At 33.5% G+C, this 24,510-nt stretch overlaps 2 protein-coding genes across 4 annotated transcripts; one reads left to right on the forward strand and one right to left on the reverse strand.

Moving 5' to 3' along the window:
* Positions 1-6,088: 6,088 nt before the first annotated feature.
* LOC110618113 (probable trehalose-phosphate phosphatase C) lies at positions 6,089-13,890 on the reverse strand. The gene is made up of 11 exons (XM_021761166.2): positions 13,748-13,890; positions 8,911-9,030; positions 8,550-8,763; positions 8,314-8,454; positions 8,157-8,228; positions 7,948-8,073; positions 7,714-7,767; positions 7,414-7,515; positions 7,173-7,250; positions 6,938-7,078; positions 6,089-6,788 (listed from the first exon to the last, which is right to left on the reverse strand). Exons 3-11 carry the CDS (start codon positions 8,727-8,729, stop codon positions 6,606-6,608), a joined length of 1,077 nt encoding a protein of 358 aa, XP_021616858.1. The 5' UTR covers positions 8,730-8,763; positions 8,911-9,030; positions 13,748-13,890; the 3' UTR covers positions 6,089-6,605.
* A 4,469-nt stretch (positions 13,891-18,359) lies between these two features.
* LOC110617620 lies at positions 18,360-23,904 on the forward strand. Of its 3 annotated transcripts, none has more exons than XM_043957362.1 (9): positions 18,360-18,609; positions 19,806-19,890; positions 20,265-20,448; positions 20,534-20,639; positions 20,914-21,096; positions 21,826-21,988; positions 22,842-23,149; positions 23,406-23,474; positions 23,575-23,904. In XM_043957362.1, exons 2-9 carry the CDS (start codon positions 19,862-19,864, stop codon positions 23,628-23,630), a joined length of 1,098 nt encoding a protein of 365 aa, XP_043813297.1. In that variant the 5' UTR covers positions 18,360-18,609; positions 19,806-19,861; the 3' UTR covers positions 23,631-23,904. The 3 variants fall into 3 exon arrangements, with proteins under 3 accessions (XP_043813297.1, XP_021616228.1, XP_021616226.1); XM_021760536.2 differs by having other exon boundaries at positions 19,806-19,882; positions 20,287-20,448; positions 23,403-23,474; XM_021760534.2 differs by having other exon boundaries at positions 18,361-18,609; positions 19,806-19,891; positions 20,287-20,448; positions 23,403-23,474.
* The last annotated feature ends 606 nt before the right edge of the window (positions 23,905-24,510 follow it).

Genomic DNA, 24,510 nt, shown 5'->3' on the forward strand with positions numbered 1-24,510 from the left:
AATTACAGTAAACACATGGATCATGCTAATTAATCATAATTATGTATTCATGAACAATTAATTAATTTCGAAAACAAACAAATTGCCCTTAGTTCAAAGACAAGAATATCATGCCAAAGAGACTAGAGGTGACCATTAACAGAAACGTGAATTGCCTAGAGATTCTTATCCTCTGTTACTAAGGCCAGACAGGGCTATGATTCTTTCAAAAAGATGAAGCAATTTTTTTACGTCAGACCCATTTAGGAATTCTCAGAATTTGACATTTGTCAGCTTCTAAATTAAATGGGTTATTATTGTTACAGGGAATCCTCGTGGACACTTGAAAAAGTTAGCCACCACTTTTGGGTTGAGACACGTTTCTTGCAGTTCTTGTGTGGAGCTTCAACCCCCCCCTGTATGCATTGATTTTCTAGCCTTTTCCATTGATTTGTTTCTTAACCTGGAAAGTGCTGTAGCTTTTTGCTTAATTTAGCATTGCAGCTGCTGGTATAATCTGCTGCCTATATTTGCCCCCTGCATTGGCGGAGCCAGAGCTAGATTCTCCAATTTGGGAGCTGGTGTTTGGAGGATATTATTTGGTCTCTTTTCCTGGAGTGAAGGAAATGGCTTTATTCCTTGAGCACTTCTCAGAAGATTGAGATGAAAAACCAATCAAATGGGCTGAATTTATTAACTCATTAGAAACTTCATGAGTTAATTCCCCCAATCCAATAATAATTTAATAGAATTTTCTTCAAAAATGTGATAGTCTGATCCGAGAGAGCTCAACTACAAGTTTAAAAAAAAAATGAAGAATTATGCATGATTAAAAAAAAAAGAACAAAATCTAGGAGAATATCTACAGGATCTACTGTGATTCATTTAAAATTATGTGTTGTCTCCAGGGGATATTAACACAATTGCTTCCAGCAAATCAAGCATATTGAATGCGAGATTTTGAGGTCTTTTATATTACAGAATCAATTCCATAGTGTTTAGATTGATAAATTAAAAATTAGAGCGTGACCATTAACTTATCAGAATAATTTAGGCACCCAGAGCCATAAGCCCAACTAAACATCCACTACTGCTTAATGATATTTTAAGAGATACCATAGTGTGTATAAAAAAGAGATGATACAATCAGTTATTAAATAATTATCAGAAAGAAGTGTAATAATTTTTATTAATTAAATTATATTGATGCATCCTGCAATCCAATAAAACTAATGATCTTGGTATAAAATCAGTCCATTGGAATTCATAAGGTTGGTAGGATCATCATATAATTTTAGTAATAATATTATAAATGTTTGAAAAATTAAGAGGAATGTTTAGAAGGAGAAGAGAGATACGTGGCATTTTTCGACCCACAAAGGAAAACATGATATGGCCAAGCAAGTGAATGAGCCCTAACAAAGGTTGCAGACATGATACATCAATATCAAATTGGATATATTTTGTTTTTATATTTGTCTTTTACGTTTTCTATCAAAAGCAATTGATTCCCTCGTGGGTATAATGCTGCTTTTTTTTTTTTTTTTTTTTTTATTTCCTTGTCTCGACGTTGAAGAAAAAGATAAGGGAAGAGATGAAAATTTTCCACTTGTATATTTATGCCACATAAGGCAAATACATATATACAGCTTGTGTGCCTTAATCATCTCCAATGATTATGCTATTATAATCAATGAACAATTCCTAAAATAAGTTGATCACTATGTGTTCTAATACAAGGATAGAAAATTAACAAAATATCTTTCAATACTCCCCGAACATAAAGTTTGAAAATGCTCAACTTGCTAAGTAAAATATGAAAACGGTCTTGTCCAAGTGCTTTAGTAAAGATATGTCAATTGGTGTTGTGAAGTGATCGACTTAGGGGCAATAGTTGATGACCGAATATGTTGTCCGATAAAATGACAATCGATTTCGATGTGCTTTATTCGTTCATGAAAAATAAGATTTACTACACTGTGAATGGCAGCTTGATTGTCACATAATAAAGGAACTAGCACGATGTGCAATAATTGGAAATTCTGTAACAGTTACTTCAGCCAAATGATCTCACTAGTGGTAGTTGCTATTGCTTTGTATTTTACCTCTGCTGATGAACGAGAGACAACTGTTTGTTTCTTTGCCTGCTAGGAAATAAGTGAAGAACCGAGGAAAATCACATATCCAGTTGTTGATCTTTGCGTCATGGGACAACCAGCCCAATCCTCATCACAATATGCTTGTAATGGTAAAGTGCCATCAAAAGGAAGCAGAATACCTAGCCAAGTGACCCCTTGAGATAGCGAAGTACTCTATGAGCTGCGTTAAGGTGTGGCTGACGTGGCTCATACATGAACTGACTGAGAGTATGTATTGCTTAACTGATGTCTGGTCGGGTAGCAACTGTCCAACCAATCACCAATACTCCCCTGGGTCACTGCAAATCTCACCAGAGTCATTGCAAAGTTTGTACTGTTGTTCTATTGGTGATGAAGCTAGCTTGCATCCGGTCATGCCACACTCTGCCAAAATGTCAAAAACATAGTTACGCTGACTTAAGAATATTCCCCCTGGCGATCGTGCTACCTCAATCCCAAGGAAGTACTTAAGTTTGCCAAGATCCTTGATGTGAAATTTTATATCCAAATAACGCTTCAGCTTGGATATGCGATCTAAGTCTGTGCCTGTGACAATAATGTCATCGATGTAAATGAGAACAATAACAAAATATCCTTCAATACTAGAGGTGAAAAGGGAATGATCGGCCGAGGATTGGGTGAACCCAACTCAAGAAGAGGTGATGCAGTATCACCATGGGAGAAAATTTAGAAAATTTAGAATAGGAAATAAAGTGCGATAAAGGGTATACCATCGAGTTAGCTGAGGGAACGGGTGGAGGTGATGTAGTATCTACTGGAACCAGTAAAGGGGGCAATGCATATTGATAACCAGATAGGGAGCGTGTCACTTGCCATTGTTTTTTATCGGGTAGAACTAGTGGTTCTACCCTATCCTTAGGTAGGTGAGCTTCTTCATGACCATGGTCATCAACTGGCACTACTTACTCAACAATGGAAGGTAGTTTTGCATAATCATCATTGTAAACGACATGCAAAGGACTTTCTATGGTGGCAGTAGTTGAAGGTGGAGTTGAACTAAATGTCTCTGGCGTAGTTTGGAAGGGATAGACGTCTTCTAGGAACTAAACATCGTGAGAGACATAAATTTGTTTACTTTCCAGATCATATATCTTGTAACCTTTGTGCCTATGTGGATATCCAATGAACACCCTAGGCTTGGCATGAGAAGCAAATTTATCGCGAGGTTTACTATGTACATGCTCATAGCAAAGGCACCCAAAAGTCCATAGATGATCATAAGTAGGCAATCTTCCAAGCAAAACCTCATGAGGAGTTCTGTTTTGCAAAATCGAAAGAGGCATCCGATTAATCAAATATGCATTTGTGAGAATGCACTCACCCCAAAAGGAAAGCGGAAGATTTGCCTGAAACTGCAGTGCCCAAGCTACTTTTAGTATGTGTCTGTGTTTACGTTCCACCACTCTATTTGGTTGGGGCGTGTCTATCAGCTGGTTTGATGCTCCATACCATAATCATAGTAATATTGCAGCAAATCACCATGAGTGAATTCCAAGCCATTGTCTGTTCGTAAGACTCTAACATCCTGTTTGAACTGTGTTCGAACCCAGTGAAAAAATTGCAATAGGTAATCCTTAGCCTGAGAAAGACTGTGCTTTATAAGGCCCCAATATGTCACTGTAAACAAGATCAAAATTATGTCGTATTTTATTCATACGAGCAGGAAAAGAACATCTAGTCTGTTTTGCCTTGAGACATGTATCACAAAAAGAAGTTTTCTTATAATCAAAATTGAGGGACAGATTTGGAGCAAGATTGATGCGATCAATCGATAGGTGACCCAGCCGTTTGTGCCATAAATTTGCGGAAACGGATGCATTTGCGATGCAAGCTCTCCCCCCTTAGACAGGATCCAAGTAGTATAGACCATCTCGTTCTCTATCTGCTCCAATCAGCTTTCTCAAAGTTGAATCCTGAATCACAAAATAATTTGGCCAAAAAGTCAAAGTACAATTCATATCACATGCTAATTTACTAATTGATAGTAAATTAAAGCAAAATTTTGGTACACCAAGAACATGTTCAAGAAGTAGTTTCTTTTCAAGAGTGATTTCTCTCAAAACATTGACTGGTATAGTTTTGTCATTTGGTATTTTCACTGTCGGTATTTTTTGTTACTGCTTAATTCAGCTAAAGAGGTTACATCATGAGTTGTATGGTTTGTCGCACCAGTGTCAACAATCTATTCATTATCTGTCTTACCTGAAAAATTGAAAGTTGCCATATGTGCAGACGGGTTATCTTCAATTGTGCTTTGCGCATCTAGCAACACCAGGAATTGTTGTAGCTGAATTTGTGTCAAACGTGGAATTGATAAACCTTCATTGTTTGTGGTGGTCGTAAAAGTAATGATAGGAGGTCCAACATATTTGGTGGATAAGTCTGCTTGTATGTTATGTTGCTTGTCACTCTCTTTTCCAGATTTATGCCAATCCGGTGGGTAACCAATTACCTTGAAACAATATTCTGAGCTTTGATTTGTTTTGCCACAATATTTGAAACAACCCGGCCCGAACTGTTCCAAATAACTTTTGGACCCACTTTCCACTTAGCCCAAAATGGTTAACCCAAATTATTTAGTAGTTTCGTGCTATCTATTATATACAATTCGGAATTGTCGTAATTTTCCGATGTGGGACACGGTACAAGTAAGCAGCTCTAAGTAAGCAGCTAATTCTTACACTCTCCCATGCTAATTTTGAGACGTCCTCGTCGTAACTGAATCAGATACAATTGCTAAGCAGGACCGGACCCTTGAGTATTGTGGTTCATTAGTACCTCGGGCGACTCCACCTCGTCTCTCACGGGTAGCCCTTTCCTCGCAGGTCCACTAGCTCTGCATAATTTGTCTGACCCAAGGTGGCTCTGATACCAATTGAAACAGTCCGGCCCGAACTGTCATAAATAACTTTTGGACCCACTTTTCATTTGGCCCAAAATGGTTAACCCAAGTTATTTAGTAGTTTCGTGCTAGCTATTATATACAATTTCAATTTTTTATAATCTCCCGATGTGGGACGGCTTCCGCAGTAGAAGCAAGCAGCTGATCGTTACAATATTCACAGGGCACAAACTGATTTTTTTTGTCTATTACCACTTCCTTTGGACTTCACATCATTCCTTTTGGATAGTAAGGCAGCTCCCTCTATTTGGATGGTTCAATTTGCTGAAATAGAGCCTTGCTTTTCTGCCTATGCAGCAAGAGCATATGCCCTCCCAATATTTGGCAAAGGATCGATACTCAATATTTGAGAGCATACTGTTGGGTAAGCCTCATCTAGTCCTATTAGAAAGTCGAAGACCTTTTCCTCCTCCCGCGTGTTGTGTATCTTCTTTGCTGCCCCACAAGTACAACCACATGTGTAGGCCAATGTGGGATTCAAACTCTGTAATTCTCCCCAAACACTCATCAATTTTCCATAGTGCAATGCTACTATGGACTTTTCTTGTTGGAGCAACGCAATAGCACGCTTCAACTCATAGACTCTTAGAGCTATGCCTTGCGTGAACCTATCTTCTAAGTCCTTCCAGACTTCTCTTGTTGTTTCTGTGTGTGCAGCAGTCCCTTGTAACTCTTTATCGAGTGTGTTCGTGAGCCATGACAGCACCACAATATTGCACTATTTCCATGCCTGAAAGGTCAAACATGTGACATCTAGTCTTTCAATGGTTCCATCCACAAATCCTGCCTTGTTTTTGGAATGAAGAGCATTCACGTAACTTTGTCTCTCAGTGAAGTAATTTTCTCCACTCTCACTTAAAGGATGAGTCACGAAAATCAGGTCAGGGTGATCCAAATGATACAAATAAAAGGAGATATAGTGTCAAAGCAAACTACTCAAAACTTCATTCTCATTCTTTTCGGCCATAGAAAGAATTACAAAACCTGCTCTGATACCATGAAGAAAAAAACAAGAGAAGAAAGAAAGATTTTCTACTTGTATATTTATGTTACAGAGAGCAAATATACAGCTTGTGTGCCTTAATCATCTCCTATGATTATGCTATTGTAATCAAACAACGATTCCTAAAAATAAGTTAATCACGATCTGTTCTGATATAAGGAAAGAAGATCATCAAAATATCCTTTAGATAGACATTGATGAATAAAAAGCCAAAGCATTTTGAATATTCTTTAAAAGAAAAGAAAAAAGACTAATTAAACTGGACCATTAAACCCAGCCCATCATTTTGGTCTAAGCTAGTGATGACCTATGCTCATGGGCCCCAAAATTCCTATGCATCTATTATTGCTGCTTCTGCATTTTACACTGCAAATTTGGAACTCCTCCTTTTTCTTTTTTTCTTTTTTTTGATTTCTTATGGAAAATCATTTGCATAACTCGTGTCAAATCTGCTAATTTAGAAGCGGGAAGCATATACCTTTCATTGATTTGTCATCCATCCCTTGCCTTTTGTGTATAAACATTTTCACTTTGCCCTACATTAACAAAACGTGGTTTCTATTCAATCACCCACACCCCAGATTTGAGCTAGTGACCTACTTGAACTTGAAGACTTCCTCCATCTTGCCAGACGTGACAAGAATGTCAAAACTTCAGATGGATCGTGGAGGGAGAAAGAAGCTTTGGTATCCTTTGGACTGGAACTTACTATTATTGGGTAGCCTTGGCCTCTTCTTTGTATTACCTGCAAAATTAATTTGGGATTATTTAAGTATTGCCAGCTTAAAGGAAACAAATGGAACCATGTAAAGAATGACCTATGAAAGCTATGGTAATGCTTTTCCATAAATTGAGAACAAAGGGTGTTGCCTCAAAATTTGTCTTGAATGATACCTTGAAAGCATCTTCATCCGTTCGATCATCTCCTATGTACAGTGGGAGAACGTCGGTAGAATTGCTTAGCCCTAGAGTATCAAGTAAATATTCTAGAGCATGACCTTTGTCCCACTCTATTGATGGTCGTATTTCCATAACCTTTTATGTGAATTTGCACAAACATTAGAGTACAATCTTGGTAGAAACAGACGATTGAACATTGAAATTGTGAATTATGAATATTTCCCTATACCTTTTTACCCCAACTTAAGTGAAACTCCGGATAATGTTCAAGAACAGATTTCACCTGCTTCTCTAAAATTCCATAATCCTGGATTTAGCAGGCAGCAGTATGCTTATTGTAACGTCTTATGAGAAAAAAAAAAACAAGAGGATCCATCCTATTCCTTTTTGCTAAAACAATAATCGATAGTGAAGATGATGCTCAAGAACGGCTACATTTTAAAAATTTATATCAATGTGGAACTTATTACCTTTTCTCTAACCTGTCGGAAATGTACAGAGACGCAAAAGCTGTTGTCCTCTACCATGGCACCTTGTATTTCCACGACCTTCTCTTTCAAAGCTGTTTGTATCTGTCACAAGCGCATAGAACTTTGTTAGTACATGCCAATTAACAAGCAGCCAACCACGAAAGTAACACAGTTAAAATAACTTATAATTGCTGGACACAAATATTGGTGAACTGCCTATGACCATAATAGTTAACGTTGAATATGACTTGGTCTCCAATTAGACCATAAATTGCCTTCACAAATCAAAATCTATCTTACCTTTTGGATTGCAGGCAAAAATTTCTTAGCAGGTTGAAACAGAACCTCATTTCCCTACCAAATCGAATAAGGCATGTTATTAATTAAGAGGAAGAAACGAGCCCTATTGTCTGAGAAGTAATTATCAGTCTATGGTGCAATAAGTATTTTGCCTTTTCTTTCTTTGTTTTAAAACTTTACCTCGGAAGTAATAAAGAAAACAAAATCTATTTGAAATAATATAATCATGTGTACCTTCTTATCAAGGGCTACGGTAGGGTACTTCCCATCACAAGTCTTAACTGGCCTCGGTGGTGCCATAATGTCCATGCCATGGCTACCTGCATAGTATACATTACTCAACTGTACAAATTCTTTTACCTGCGTGGAAAGAGAGCGATTATTTATAAAGAAATAATAACAAAACAAATCAGTAATCAATCAGAAAATTCAGTAGTTATTACCTTGTCCCTGCTCCTACCACTGATTATAGCTGTTGGAAAATACTTTGCAACTTCACGTACTGCTGCACGCATCTGGGACGAATGACAAGCAATAGTTTTGTATCTCTTGCGTTAATGGTTGCATTTCAGGTATGTGCATTAAAAGATTAATGTTTACCTCATCAGACATGAAGGCAAGATCAGGATTATCTACAATAGGCGCAAGAGTACCGTCGTAATCTAAAAACAAGGCAATCTTCTTCCCTTTTGCTGCTTTCATCATCTGATCAAATGAACGTAATGCAGAAGGGTGTTCCACCTGAGAAATTTTTTATTTCAAGTATTGTTATTGTGGGTGTGGTAATGTCTGATCAACCTCTTATGGATAGTATAATTTGCTGAGGTTTAACTTACCACCCATGAGATATAACTTGCATCCTCTATGGAAATAGGTCCACCAGCGATGTGATGACATAAATTAGATGCTCCCATACGTATGGAGCGACCACTACCAGGCTGCGTTTTTGGTTTGTTGGTAGATGATCTTTGAAATCCCATAGCTTGGTTGAATTTTGCAATATTTCTCGTGAACATTTTTATATTTCTATATGTTATAAGCAAATTTTAACTGCACGGAGTAAAATAATGTTAAAACTTCGAACTAGGCTCAGAACTGAGTAATATGGATTCACAGATCCTTTTGCAACCTAATACAAGCAAAAATTTCCCAAAATGAAAATTTCCATGATTGTGCATTGTGGATTCTCATTATTACCTGAGAAGATCACTTGTATGCTGTTTGAGTACCGAGTAAAGAGCTGCTCTTCAAACCTCGAACTGCTTACGAGCAATGATGCCGAACATAATATTTGCAAATTAAGCTGAAAGAATCTTGCTGCAACGGAAAAATGACAAAAACAATAGGGCATGTATGGGATCCTAAGTCGTAATGAGATGAACAATAGAGCATATGAGATTATCAAACAAGGCAAAACACTTCAAATTTAAACATCCTTGTCAAAGCCTACTACCCAAATGAACATGACAAGTGTCCAAGAGCATGTTGCATATGGGTCCCATTATGAGATGGCGCCATAATATTTTTTAAAAAAATCTAATAAAACATAATAAATCAGAAATTAAAATAAAATTTGTTGTCTGTTATCATAGGAACCTTCAACCAAAAATTTAAAAGAAAAAATAAATAAATAAAGCTGCCCACAAGAGAATTAAAAGCGACAACTCCGTTCAAGACTTTACCGATGTACTGGAGTTTCATCTTGGGGTTAAGTTCGCGACTCTTGCTTACCTCCAGATAAATTGATACAAATCATGCATAGAAACAATTCAAAAAAGTAATGCAACGTATCAAACGTTATATCAATGAATTTCCATGTCAAAAGTGCAACATGCATGGGCCGGTGACAGACCACTGTAGGCCAAAAAAAGAAAAATACATACTACAGTGATATGGATTGATTAGCGTCAATTGTTTGCCTATCAAGATAACGTGGTGGCGGGCAGAGTTATAGATATGGCATGCAGTTTTACTGTAGTAGGCCAGAGCATAGAACAATCTTCCCTAAAGTTTTGCCAGATTGATTGTTTTTTATTCTTCTTCTTCTTCTTTCTTTCTTTTATTTTTTTATTTTTTTTTATCTTTTTGGCTTTCTAGATATTGAAAACCGAAAAGAAATAAATTTTCAAGGTACGGGTACTTTAATGGAGATCGTATGCATGAAAATGAAATTTGATGGAATTAATATTCATATCAGTTCAACACAAACACGGTCTCAGGAGTCATTTGCTTCCTGAAAAATGTTACTTAATTAATTTCAATAATAATTAATCATGAATCATGTGCGATATATGTATATTATAGAATAAGAATATCTACTTTGATAAAATAAAATTATTTTCAAGTATTTTCCTGTGAAATCATCATGCTACAAGTGTTTGTAAAGCATTACTCTTGAGCTCTTACTCCAGATTAGCTTAGTTTAAGAAAGGTCGCTTTCGAATTATGAGACTTCTTTTAATCAGACAAACAAGATGAAAACTTAAGGAAGAAAAATAAACAACAGAAAAATCATCAAATTCAGTGACTCGGCATGCATGGTTTCTATCAGCCTATTCATCTGACCCTGACGTGTGAGAGTAGGGCGTCCATCAGCCTATCTATAATACTGAAGTGAAAAGTGACTGAATAATTTTTGCCGTAGATGAATTATACGACGCGTGGTCTAGATATCAGGCTCCACTCCTCCTAACTACCGACTTCCACATCCAAGTGTTTGGTTGAATAGAAAACTAAAAAGAAAGAAACTTTCAAGCTAAGGGTAGTTTGATAGAGATCTATGAACATGCATGAAAATGATTTTAGTGAAATGATTCAATAATTTCTTCATCCAAGTTTTTGATGAAGAAATTCTTAAATGGTGAGTAAATGCACAGTATCAATCCGTCAAGGTTTCACTTGAAGTCAAAGAAGGAAAATTTCTATCCTATGCAGTAGACATTAATAGTTGATCTAATAAATGAATTATAGTGAGGTCTTGATGAGGTATATTATAATTGAAAATTTTTTATTTAGGCTGAATTTATATATATAATTAAATTATATATATATTACAAAATTTCAAAAAAAAATGAATTGGAATTGAATTTTGAAAATAAATTGAAAAGGGTTCTCAAAGATCGAAATTATATGTGAATGAAATGAGCTTTCTATACGAGTCCTTCAATTAACATTAACGGAAAGATACAAGAAAATTTCGAAAAAGTTCTTGCGAGATCCCAATTCAAGCTCCACCCAGGGCTGGAAAAATCTCGTAAAAATAAATTAAAAAACTCGTATAATCTGTTTTTGTCCATTATTTTAAATGCAGGTTCATATATAAATTAAAAAACTCGTACATTATTTTAAATGCAGGTTCATATAAATTAATTTAGCCAAATTTTTGTCCATTCACTAATTGGATCATAATCTGTTTGAAGTATATCAAAGAGGGTCTTGAGTGAAGAAAAGAAAAGACACACTCGGAGCAACCTATGCGGTGGTGTTGGCGCTTCCTCCAAAGCGAAAGCCGACGACCTAGAAACGAGAATGCAAAATATTTTTAGGTGTTTTTTGTGGGCACTTTATTTTTAAATTTTTTATTGACATTTCTTTTTTTATTTTCATAAATCTAATTAAAGTTTTTCTTTTGGCAAGCATAAATCAAAAGTTCTCACTTCATGTAACTGTATATTTATATATTTTTGATAAATTATATTTATATATAGTTTAATTGTGAAGAGTATCGAGTTTAATATTCTAATGTCTCATCCCTTATCGAACTTTAGTCCCGTAAGAACACGTGTAACCTGAAAAGCGGTAAACTTTCTATTTGGCCTATTTTTATGGTCTATTTTATTCGAAAAAAGTGTCTTTCAACATAATAAATAAAATCTCTTTACCTAGGCAACCGAAAGTGTGAACATTGAAAAAAATGAATTAGTTTATTTAATAAAATCATGACAGCGAGTACAAAAGACTAATACGACGTGTCAGCTGGTAAAATGGGTATTGTTGAAGCTTTAAACATCTGTCTGGACATGGATTTATATTTTAATTTTAAATATTAAAATATTTTTATTATTTATGATAACAAAATATTAAACTAAAAGTTTACAATTAAACATTTTTAAATAATATTTTCTTAATAATAATTGAAATAATAATATACTAATGAAAATGTCACATGTAGAAACCCAAATGAAATCGATTAGGGAAATATAATATTTGCGTGTTTTATGGGACATTATCGGGGGATGTGAATCAGTTAGGTGGAAAGGTAGCGAATGCATGCCTTCTCTAAGTGACACTTTTCATGGGCTACTCGCTATATTAATGACTTCTGTGTGTTTTTAAGTTGTTTGTCTTTGAGTTCTACTGGAGCTAATCATATTTATAATCAAAGTAAAGTGAGAATGTGAGCTTCTATTGATATTAATTCACCAAAAGGTAGTGTTTAAAATAGACTAATGTGAGCTTCTCTTGATATAAAGCAAACTATTGTGTTTAAGTGTTGTCTGTTAATGGTTGGTCATTGTTTTCGAGATCTGAAGGCAGAATTAACAAAGGAAGCTATACCTAGTTCATGTCTACTATCAGACCAAGAGCTTCGACAAAAAAAAATATCAGACCAAGAGAAAGCTGTACTGTACAGTAGCGAATATTTTCATGCTCATCCAAGCCAAGAGATCAAAAGCTAAAACCTAGTTTTTAATTTGACTAATTTGGAAAAGATGTGGAGATCAAATATCAAATCGCTAAATTCACTAGCAAGATTCACTGATGCATCCATAATCTTATCACATATCGCCTCAGAACTGACATCTTAATTATTTTCCCTAATACAGTATCATTTTCTTAATATATAAGCAATTATGGTTATTTTTTATCATAACGAGGCAAGTGAGCTAATAGAAAAGGGGGAATATGAAGAGAGAAGGATTCTAAAAGCCAGATATCCCCGAAGTTAACAAATCTTTATGAGTTAAGAAGTGCATGCGCATTTGCAAAATGCAGTGGCGTTATGGTGTTCCCCTCAACAGCATATCATGCATAATTGCCCATAACCGTTTTAGGTATTAGTCCTTTCAAAAACACTCACTTTTGCTGGGGTCCTCCAAAACTGCCGGACCATTTTACCTGCACCGACTACACAGTGGACCCTAGGATCTCCATCCCACACGTGCGTCCTACACCTGCACGTGCCTTTTGCTCGGAGTTCAGGGGTGGCGGGTAGTTGGCAACCTGGATCTGAAAACTACGAAAATTATATATTTCTTTGTTTTCTATTTTTTACCAATATGTGATTCCAATGGGCTCCAGGCCCAGTCCACTGGAACCCTATGAGCGACGTGTACGACCCAGTTACAAATGCAGTCCTACAGTTCTACTAATTTCTATGCAACTAGAAGGAGAGAAAAGGACCCGTAAGTAACTGAAAAGGTCTTAAAACAAGTAAAACTACCGATAGAAGGGCGCGTGTTCAACAACTTTGCTGCAGTTAAGCGTAGGCGGAATTCACCATCACGCAAATCGCGTGATGATGTTCAAGTGTATTTATGTAGGTGAAAAAACTAACGCCAACTGCTTTTTCGTTTTATTCGCAATTTTTCTCGCGATACTGCAAAATTCTGGCTAAGTTTATTTTAAAAGAAAAAAAATCACCATATGAAAGTAAATTAAACAAACGCTAAATAATATTCGTGTGACCGTTAAATGAAGAGAAAATCATAAACGGTGATATAAAAGTAAGTTCTGACCACCGATTAAGCCGGCTAAGACGCAAGCGAGACAGATAGGTGCATATGCATCATTCATGATAGAGATGATAATATCACTTGTATTAGTAGTTGCCGGTGACTTTGCACCGGAAAACATAGATGATGACCGGAGATTAAAGAAAGAGCAGCATGCATGTGGACAAAGAAGGTGATGAAAAACATAATGAGAAGTTAGAAAGAAAGATTTCATTCAATTTAAAAGCAACAGAAAATTATCTAATAAATAGACAATTACAAAAACGCAATAAGAGATAAAAGGAAAATGAAAGCCATACCAAGTCTGAGCGAATTTCTTGTGAATGGATTGACAGAGGCGAAGAGCTTCCCGATGAGAAAAATGAGGGAAAGCTGGAAGGTAAACGACAGAGGCAGTTTGAAGAGATAGAGAGATGAGAGAGAGAGAGAGAGAGTGAAAGGGGCAAAGATGAAGGAGAGGTGGTTTCTTTCGTGTGTATATATATATAGGTAAAGGTGATGATGGGGTTTTAGGGATTTTTGAAGAAGGGAGGTCAGATCGTTTGGATCTCATTGCATCTTAACTTCCTAACTTTTTACCACTTTTGACGTATGCATTGACCAAAACGGGTCTATTTCAATTGCATTATCGCAGCAATTGTACTTGCTATGCTTGTGCTTTCTCGTTTTTCTAAGCATTATTTTTTCCTTTATTTAAGTTATGAGAAATAATTGAACGGATCAATGAATTTTTAAAACATAAATAGATAAATTTTATTACAAAAAAATAGATAGAATTCACCTATTTTTTATTATACAATCATTATATATAAAATAATTTATTATAATTATTAATTATAATAAATTTCATATAAATTCTATCATAATTATTAATTAATATTTAATTATTCTACTTACAATAACTGTTGTTTATAATAAATTTTCATCTAAAAGAGTCATGGCCTCCGTATTCGAAAATTATCTACAAGAAAATATGTAAAAACTTCCTTTTTTTAATTTATGAAAATTTTAAATCATGTTATTTAAAAATTTAAATAATTTTATAAGCATGTTACATTAAATTTTCTTTTTATAATTGATCTGCTATTTTTATTTATGATTTTAAGATGATAAATTTTACAGTAAAGTTTACATAAACATTTATCTAATATGAGATATAGTAGTAACATTTAAAATTATTAAAAAATCGATGTGATTTTTTTCATTTATTTTTTTATATATTTCAAATGTTTTCTTATGTCTCTCAAATGCTTAGATCAGTATACATATGGAATAAATTATGAAGTTAATAGGTGAAGAGATTAGCATACTTATATATAATGTATGGCATAGAATTTAAATAGTGCCAGAGTATATGAAATGATATTATTATATACACTATAGAATTTAAAATTTTATATAAAATAAGATAAATAAATAATAATAATAATTTAATATAAATTATATTAATGTTAATTAAAATTCTGCCATGTATTTTGAATTATTGAAATTTAAATCTAATATTTATTTTTATATCAATTATATATATAATGTCTTCAAAATTTAGTATATAGTTCCACCATCGTACGGATACTCCCTCTATCACAAAAGGCACGAGATTATTTCAAAAAAAAAAACTAAGAGAAAACAGTTTTTTATTTATGCAAGTAGTACTATTTTTTTTAAAAGGAAAAATATATTAATAGAATGAGGAAATACTTCATATCAAGATCCAATTAAATTTGGAGCAATAAATCCTCTTGAAATTTAGGATCCAGAATGTAAGTGAAAAAAATCCGGCAGGTGAAAGAAACATCATTATAAAGCAAAGGATTAAGAAAGTTTTGAACACGTTTGCAACAAATCGGTTAAAACTGATTTAAATATAATTCTTTTACATTTAATCTAAAATAATTATCTGAAATTGATCCTCACATTTAAAATCGACTTAAATATTTTTTTATTTAATTTAATATAATTAATTCAAATTTTAATAATAATTATGAGCTAAATATTATATAATTTTGCTATTTCCTTTTTTTTAGTTGATGTGGAATTGATTTTCACATTTTTTTCCCACTCAATTTCGTGATGCACATTGCAATTCTGTTGTATTAAATTGAGCCTAATTGCTAGATTAAGATTAGATTCTGAAATATTATGTTGTCTAGAGTTTTTTTCATTTAATTTTACAACTTTCTCATTATAATTTTGCTGTGTTGAATCTGATTTAATTGTTAAGGTAGACTTTGAGTCTTTAATATTTATTAATATTTTGAACTGTTTTACTTTATTCTATGAGTAATTATTTTTTCGCAGGCTTATTAATTTTATAAAATTTTATGATTCAAATTTTAGTAAATTGTAAATTTAAAAGTATTTTATAAAATTTTATAATTCAAATTCTAGTAAATTGCAATAGAGTATCGCAAAAATTGAGTGGATAGAATTTGTGGATCAAACCACAGCGGCTAGAAAATGAAAATTGTAAAGTTATATGCGTTTTTTTTTTTTTAACTTTACAAGAAAATGTAAAATTAGATGTACTGTACTGATGTAAACCAAAGTCTTACACCCATGTAGTGTTTTACTAAAACACCCCTAGTATAAATAGGTACGCGTGCCCATTGAACACGGCATAGAGACTGCTCCTTAATTAGCTCCCTGGCCAGATTATATTATAAAAAGTTTAAAGGAAGAGGAATCCCTCCTTAGAATTCCATTAATTTTTTGACATAAAAGAGGAGAGAGTTTCCCATGAAATTTCCTTGCCCTTGCTATAAGCTGCCATTCCAATTTAACAAATGCCATATATTACAGCTCTTAGATTCTCCGTCACCGTCCTCTCAGCTCAGGTTGACAACTTCCTCTGCAACTTTATCGTTGTCTTTCATGAAGACACGCCGTAATTATACGACCAAGCGTGTATATATTTAATAATGAATTTACTCCCGTAAAATAGGTAATTTATATTTTCTTTAGCACATAAACATATTATTTTCCTTTTTTATTATTCTTAAATTACATACAATTTTTAATAAAAATAATTTTATTTTTCAATTTTTTTAATACATATCATTATTTAATATGTATTAAAAAAGTAATTTTTATTAATTTTAATAATATATAATTTAGTGATAAATAGGGGTGAGCATTCGGTCGGTTCGATTTAAAACCGAACCGAACTGAATAAACTGAAAACTGAAATTTTAGTGTTTATGAAAATCGAATCGAATCGATTTTGATTAGAAACCGAATTGAACCGAACCGGTCTGATTCGAGTTGATTCGATTCGGTTTGATCGGTTTCGATTTTTAATAATTTTTTTATTTTTTACACTTTATTTTTAATATTTTAAAATTTAATTAAAATATTTTAATTTTAATATGATTTAATTTCTCCATCTTATTGAAAAAACAGAACCAAATCGAAATAACTAAAATTTCTGAAATTAAAAACTGAATCGAATCGAAATGTATAAAAAATCAAACCAAAATTTTAAATCGATTCGATTCGATTAATTTTTTCAATTTAAATTAAATACTACTCACTCTCGTGATAAAAGTAATATAAAGAATGATTGATATATTAGTAAACACAATATAAAATATATTGCTTTTTTAATTATATTTTTTAATTGATCCATCTTTTGAGGGACGGATGAATATTTATAAAAATCAAAATTCAATTATAATAAGGCATCATATATAGTTGCTGAAGAATATATAATATATATATAAAATAGTGAATAATTTAAAAGAAATTGCACTACACATCAGAGGTTCAACTATAGCATATGATATTCGATTGAGATGAAATTCAAGTAATATGAAATCAATTAAACCGAAGTAGAGGTTAACTAAAATCGAAAATTTTATATTTAACTGCTTAAACTAATTTCATCAAAATTTTTCAATTTTTTTTTCTCTAATTTCAATTTTTTTAATAAAAAATTAAAATATAAAACTCGAACATGATATTCAAAATAAGTAATATGTTGTTATCAACTAAATTAAGACATAATTATTATTCTGATGATAAGTATATAAAGATATCCTCAATTTATTTTCCATTCATTTCAAATGGGTTATTTTTCTTTTGTTTCAAAAAATATATATTTAGAATTATTTTCAAGTTAAAAAATATATAATTAATATAATTAAATCAATTTCATAAACTTTGTTAGTAAATTAGTTATAAATTATTTAATCCAACGTTGGGCTAGCTTTGTAGCCAGTTTACTGGGCCATGTTAACCAACAACAATAGTTGATATTTATTTTTTTTGGTAGTGAATACAAAATTAGTGTGAATTTATTAAAAATATTACAGTAAAATTTAAAATAATTTCTGAAATTGTATAAGAAATCATGAAATAGAACATTCACTCTTTTCTTTTTCTTCTTCCTTTTGCCTTTCTATTTTAAGTCCTTAGAACAAAATACATTGATTCTGATCTGGTTAGATTTAGCATCACTCTTAAAAAAAAAAGTATATGATTATTTAAAAACTTTAGAAGTATTGTTTGATGTCTGCACCACTACTAAATACATTTAAATTATAATGAGTTTAATTTCATCAAATTAAAGTTTATCTGTTATTTTTTCATTAATTACATAAAAAAAATACTAAAATATCTTTTAAAATATGTTATTTTTATTTTTAAATTATATCAAAATCATTATATATATAATCACTCATCAAACTAAAAAAATATTATTTTCAATATGGATGGATACATTTTCACTTTACAAAATTAAAATATATGAATGAAATAATTAAATTTAATAAAATTGAGAAATAAATATGCTAACAGTCAAAAAATAATTTGCCTCTACTTTTTTGGGCTTACTATAGTCCAAAACCCAGGCCTGAGAAGCCCATTACGAGCCCACAAGGCTACAGTAGACAGCGCGCAATCATAATTTGCACTTTGCCAGAGTTCTTCTCCATTGCTCCTTCTAGCTTCAGTTTTCATCTCTTAATAAACCCTAGAATTGAGGAATCAAACTTTTCAATTTCACTTTTCCCCATTTCTTTCGTCGTGGTTTAGAGCTCCTGGAGCTATTTTCTCCCCCTTTTTATTTTATTTCCTGCTTTTCCAGCGAGAAAATGTCTGAAATTAAACCTTCTAGACTCTGATCTGCTGTATTGTCCTTTTGAAGGCGAGATAGAGTCTCTCGGTGAGATATCACTAATTTTGGCAAAAGAGAGTATCATTCAATATTAATTTTCAAACTTTTTCAGTTTTATTTTATTTTATTTTTTAATGGAAATTCTTAATCCTGACAGGAAGCAAGTGTATCATTGAAATAGCATTTTCTTGCGTGGTTTCTCCATTTAAAAATATTGTCTTTTTATTTATTTATTATCCAATCCAGTTATTTTCATAACTGTATGGACTGTGGAGACTGAACTTAAACACGTTGTAAATTATAGTTACATAACAAAGCAATCTTTTATCTGTTCGAATCGTATGGTATATTCAATTTATCTGGATTCTAATGGGAAATAGAACGGCTCGATTGTGTTTTCATAGCATTTGAAGGCCCTTTCTTCTTCTTCTTCTTCTTTTTTTTTTTGGGGAGGGGGGGAGTTGGGGGTCGGTCTCACATATATTTTGAATTAAGAGGATGATGTGATGCAAGGAAATCATAAAGGGGTGTATCGAATTGCTCTCTTCATGCGATATTGCTATTTTTTTTACTCTATTTTGTGTGGTGTCCACTATTTTTACAATTTTTTCCTGTTTCTAGGTTCAAGGTAGTCGCTGTTTTCTCAGCTGTACAAAATTGTGCCATAATTATGTCCTATGTAAATGAAGTGGCTGCAGTGCGATGTATTATAGACAAAATTAGGCTTATCCAGTAGAGAATGGAGTTATTGCCTAGTTCGTTTATATCATATCGGGTAGGCTTGATACTCTAGGAAGGATTAAATAGCCAGTATATGTATTCTATCCAAATCCAACATTCTTAAGGATCATATTGTCTGTGTTCTATGAATTATATTTAATTGAGGACATCATCGAACTGCATTTTGTGGAAAAAAAAATTTTTTTTCCAAATTTTTACTGAACTTGAATTTGAAATGGATGGCTATGAAGTATGAATCCTGTGGGATTGATAAAGTATTTGTGCCTTACACCATGCTTCGCAAGTTTAGTTGCCATTGATTTTCATTGCCAATAGAGCCCTCTTTCATAGGTATTTTACAATGCATATGGCTCTGAAAATGTTTGTAGCATCTATAAATAAAAATTGCTTTCTAAATCAATAAACTATCCTATAATGATTCTCCATCAATCCTAATGCTTAATGTGAAACTCATTCATGCATGCATTGTAGGTTTTGAATTCAAATTTATTTGGTTCCTTTAGGTACTTACAAAGCTGGGCAACAGCATCAAGGAGGATCCCTCACCAAAAAAGTGGGCATGCATGGAACTGAAATGAAGGTGTTGCAGGTTTTGACTTCTTTCACATTTACTTATCTATCTCTTTGTGAAATGATTCAAAGAATTAGCTGAATTTCTATGACATTATATTAATAAAATGCATGGTAATGAATTAGACAGTTTTGTTAGTTTATCTCTTAGAAGAAGCTGTTAGTATGAAACTCTTTAGCAACTCACCAAATGTGAGAATCAATTTTGTTTATTATAGTGCAAACTGAACACCTCGTGACTGCTAGTTATGTTAAATGTGCTAATTACCATTTAATCATTTTCCATTTGGACTGAACAACATTAATTAAGTAACAAATTAACAACTCTTTATCATTTGAAAATTTTCTTTCTTCCCCACCTGATCAAAACTGTTCTCTTTTTGGTTTGAATCGCTAACTCAAGACCATCAACAGGATTCAAAGGATTTAGATCAAATAAACTTCTCAACACAAACAGCATATGAGTTGCCAAATGACCAGCAAAATAATGCATCTGAGGCTCTTGGAGTGGACTCTGATTCAGTTTCTGTTTCAGGCAATAACAGCAGAAAAGTTACCCGTGAAGATATTGAAGTTGTATGACATTTGTTTAGTGTTAATTTGCATCCATATAATTATGTTATTTTACCAAACAAAACTGAACTCGTAAAATGGTATACAGGTACAGAATCTCATTGAAAGATGCCTTCAACTGTATATGAATAGGAATGAGGTGGTAAATACTCTTTTGCAACAAGCGAGAATCGAGCCTGGTTTTACAGCATTAGGTGAGCCACTGATGCCTTCAGACAGATCTGTTTTACTTCTCTATACAAATGGCCTTCATTAAGAGCTTTTGGGTTGTAATACATGATCATCAAAATTAGATGTTTTTGAGGAGGAATTTCTTTTTATTCCTTCTTTTTTATTTCAGTCAATGTAATGTTCTATATCTGTTGATTGAGTTTGGAAGCAAGGTGTTAATAGGAGCCATGCATGCTAAAGGCATATTAACTTATGTGTCCTTCACTCCTTCTTGATCCTCCTCTGCCTTTAATTCAGTATGGCAGAAATTGGAGGAAGAAAATGCAGACTTTTTTAAGGCCTATTACATGAGGCTAATTCTGCAGAAGCAAATTATTGTGTTCAATCAATTACTTGAGCATCAGTACCATCTGATGAAGTCTTCTACACCTCCAAAGGTTCCGTTAGCTCCTATTGAGAATGGGATTCGGCAACTACCGGGTAAGTTATTCCTGTAATATTAGAACTTCAAAACATAATAAAGTTACAATATATACCATCATATGGATAAATCTCAATTCAGTCAATTTGTTAGGAGTATAGTTGTTAATTTATTAGCCCTTTATAACAGTCCCTTAATGCAATTGCCTTTTAAGGTTTTGTCATCTAGCCTAGCAAGACTACTTTCATCTTTGTTCTTTCTTTTCTTGCTTAGCATGGCGATGAACTGATCATATGATTGTTACCACAGACAAATTGCAGGCACTTTTGACATGACTGCAAAGTTTTTTTCCCACTTTTTTGATTATTCGTCACATGATTAAGGATTTTTCTGCATAGTTGTGTACGTTGCAAAGAGATACCTTATTTTCGCTTGATTTGGTACTTTGAGGCTCTAGTTGGACTTGAATTTTGGTGTTCTAATTTCTCTGAAGATGAGTAGTAATTCTTGCCTATGCTGTTTGATATATTGTGTATGTGTTTTCTTATTCCCCTTTTCTTTTTGTGGGGGTGGGTGGAGAATTGTGGGATGGGGAGGGAGCAGGGTTCAGTGCATTAGTCCGTATACTGTTTAAAAATTTTCCGGGAGGCTCTTTGTTTCCCGTACTAAAGGAGCTCTCTTATTGACAGGCATCCTTCTTGGACCAAGTTTCTTAAGGGTTATGTGTGGTAGCTTTGTGTTCCTATATTGATTAAGGCTGTTTTTCATTTTATTTTCCTGTAGTTCAGTTAACAACCTACCTATGGTATACAACATTCCCCAGCAGCCTCCATTTCCATCAACAGGTCCTCCCCAGCTTGGCTCTGTCGGAAGTGTACCTAGCTGTCATCTGGCAAATGGAATCCCCACATCAGGCAATTTCCATCCCATGCAAATAAATGCTGGGAAAGAGTGAGTTCATTTGCATTTTTTTCCCTCTCCTCTCTATTTAATATTGTTTGCTCTAAGTGGTCTAGTATTATGCTTGAACCTGGAAGCATTCCCTGAGAATTGCTTTGGTGGATCCTTTTAATGGACAGACCATATGCTGTGTGTTTCTTTTGATTTTGTATTCTGCTAGAGCTTCAATATTAGTACAATCTGCCTCATTACTTGAATCCTGTCATATTCATGTGCATTTTGCCAATATAATAGTATGTGACTATTGGTCAACAGGAGCTAGTGCATGTCAAGTTGAAACAAGTAACAACTAGGACAAGTAGAATAGATCTGGCATCCCGTAACACGTGTTCTGGAATTATCTTGAATTGTTGAATCTGTTACTAAATTAGAGAGTTTAGGTATTTATCTTTTAGGAGTGGGGTCAACAAGTTGAAAGGACGGAGGTATTTTACATTTATGGTCCGTGTCAAATAAAATCAATTTGCAATTTCTGTTATTTTGGTAGCAGACCTCAGAAAGCAATTAAGAGGTTTCAAATATGGATCTCCTACACATGGATAGAAGCATGGGGAGGGCATTTGCTTCACTGTTAATTTTTATTTATTTATTTATTTTTACCATATACATAACATAAATACATAAGATGTGCCTGGTCTTCTCCGGTACCTTTGCAATCTGCCTCCACATCTTATTGGTTCTTCCGTAAGCTTCTTTGTGATTTTTGCTAACTTTTGCTTTAGCTAGACAGATTGAACTCTTGTGCGCCAGTAAATCATTTCACTTGTGAGATAATTTGGTGCAAGCAAGTATAAAATGCCTAGGTTTTTGGGGCTGTAATTTAATGATGTACTGTTTGTTGAAGGACGGTGATGAACATAAGCCCAGCTGGCCCAATACCTGCTGTACCTGCTATCAAATCAGAAATTGCTTCGACTCTTACATCAGTTACATCCAATGGTCAATTTCCTTTTACACCTACAGAAATATCAGAATTGAGTGTGAATGCTTCAGCACTTGACTCTGCGTATGCATCCCATATGACAAGTCCAGAGGGGCTGCAGCTTGGACTTGATTCTGGTACTGACAATTCTAGGGAACTCCAACCATTTTGTCAAGTTCCCTGGACTTTGAGCTTCTCAGATCTGACTGCAGACTTGGCAAATGTGGAAGGTGAGATGCAATCCATCATGTGCTACTACAAGCATTTAACATTGGATGGATAGCTTAGTGGAACTCACTCTGTCCTCATTATCTGCTATGTGCTTCCATCTTTTTCTTACGAGTTACCACATAATACATTGCAACATAGACATCAATTTAGCTAGCACATATTTTCTGTCTCTTTTTTTATTTTTTTCTTTTCTTTTCTTTTTTGAGGTCCTTGCTTTGAATTGAACAATTCTAGCCTATATAATATTATCAGCAGATCATGGACAGCTGGGAAACTATTCAGGTTCTGATATATTGCTTGATTCTCCAGAGCAAAATGACATTGGTAAATCCGAAATCTTTTGTTGTTTTAAATGATTTCCGTTAAGCTTCAGAGTTGAGGCTGCTTTCAAGTATTGAAGGAATGTGTTATATTATTGTTTCAGTTGAGGAGTTCTTTCTTGATAATGTTCCTGCCCCAGGCAATCAAAAAGAGGAATGATATTTAAAGAAGATGCCCTTCTAACTGCAATCCCAGTTAAACTCAGATGCTACTAGTTCCAAAGACAAGTCCCATTATCCGTGTGGGGGATCAGTTGTCTGTGGTCCTTCAGTTGTATAGTCGCATCTAGCATAAATTTGATACCTCAGAAAAAACTAGGCAGAAATTAGTTCTTAATTATAATTGCAGATCTTTACTAACTACCGCATATTTCAGCAATGTCGATAATGTAGATACAATGATATATCTTCAATGAAGTTTTTTGAGTGAACTAGAGTTTGAGCTTGAACTTCTAAATTATTATTATTATTTGATTATGCATAATATCAATAATATTATGTTTATTCTCTAATGGGGACATAAATAATAGAATAATAAAAAGGTGCTAGTTGAAGGTTAAAATAATTTTTCTTTTACAATTATATTAGAGAGATTTTTATGATTAAAGCTAAAATATTTGGAATTTTTCCTAAAAGTCGTTTTAACGAATAGGAATTTGGATATGATGATGTATATTTGAACTCGATTTGATTCCGCTTGGTTTAATCAAAGACGGTTTCGCCAGCAGATAAGGATATGTTTGATTCTGTTATTAAAAAAAATTGTTAAAAATATATAAAAATAATTTAACATATTTTGATTATTTTTATTCAAGGAGTTTTTTAATAGTTGTTTAAGAAATGAGTTTTTTAAACCTTCAAGTAAATTTACGGATCCAAAACCTTGATTTGGGATGGGGGCCCCTTTTTTTGTATGAGGGATAAGGGGGCCCTTGAAGAACGCTCGATCATAAGGTTTCGAATTTCAAACATTAAACACTTCCTATAAAATGCCTACCCTTGTTTAGCCTGTGGCATAAAGTGGAGTAGAACCCAGGGTT

The sequence above is a fragment of the Manihot esculenta genome, chromosome 6 (assembly GCF_001659605.2).
Source record: "Manihot esculenta cultivar AM560-2 chromosome 6, M.esculenta_v8, whole genome shotgun sequence".
Taxonomy (NCBI): Eukaryota; Viridiplantae; Streptophyta; class Magnoliopsida; order Malpighiales; family Euphorbiaceae; genus Manihot; species Manihot esculenta.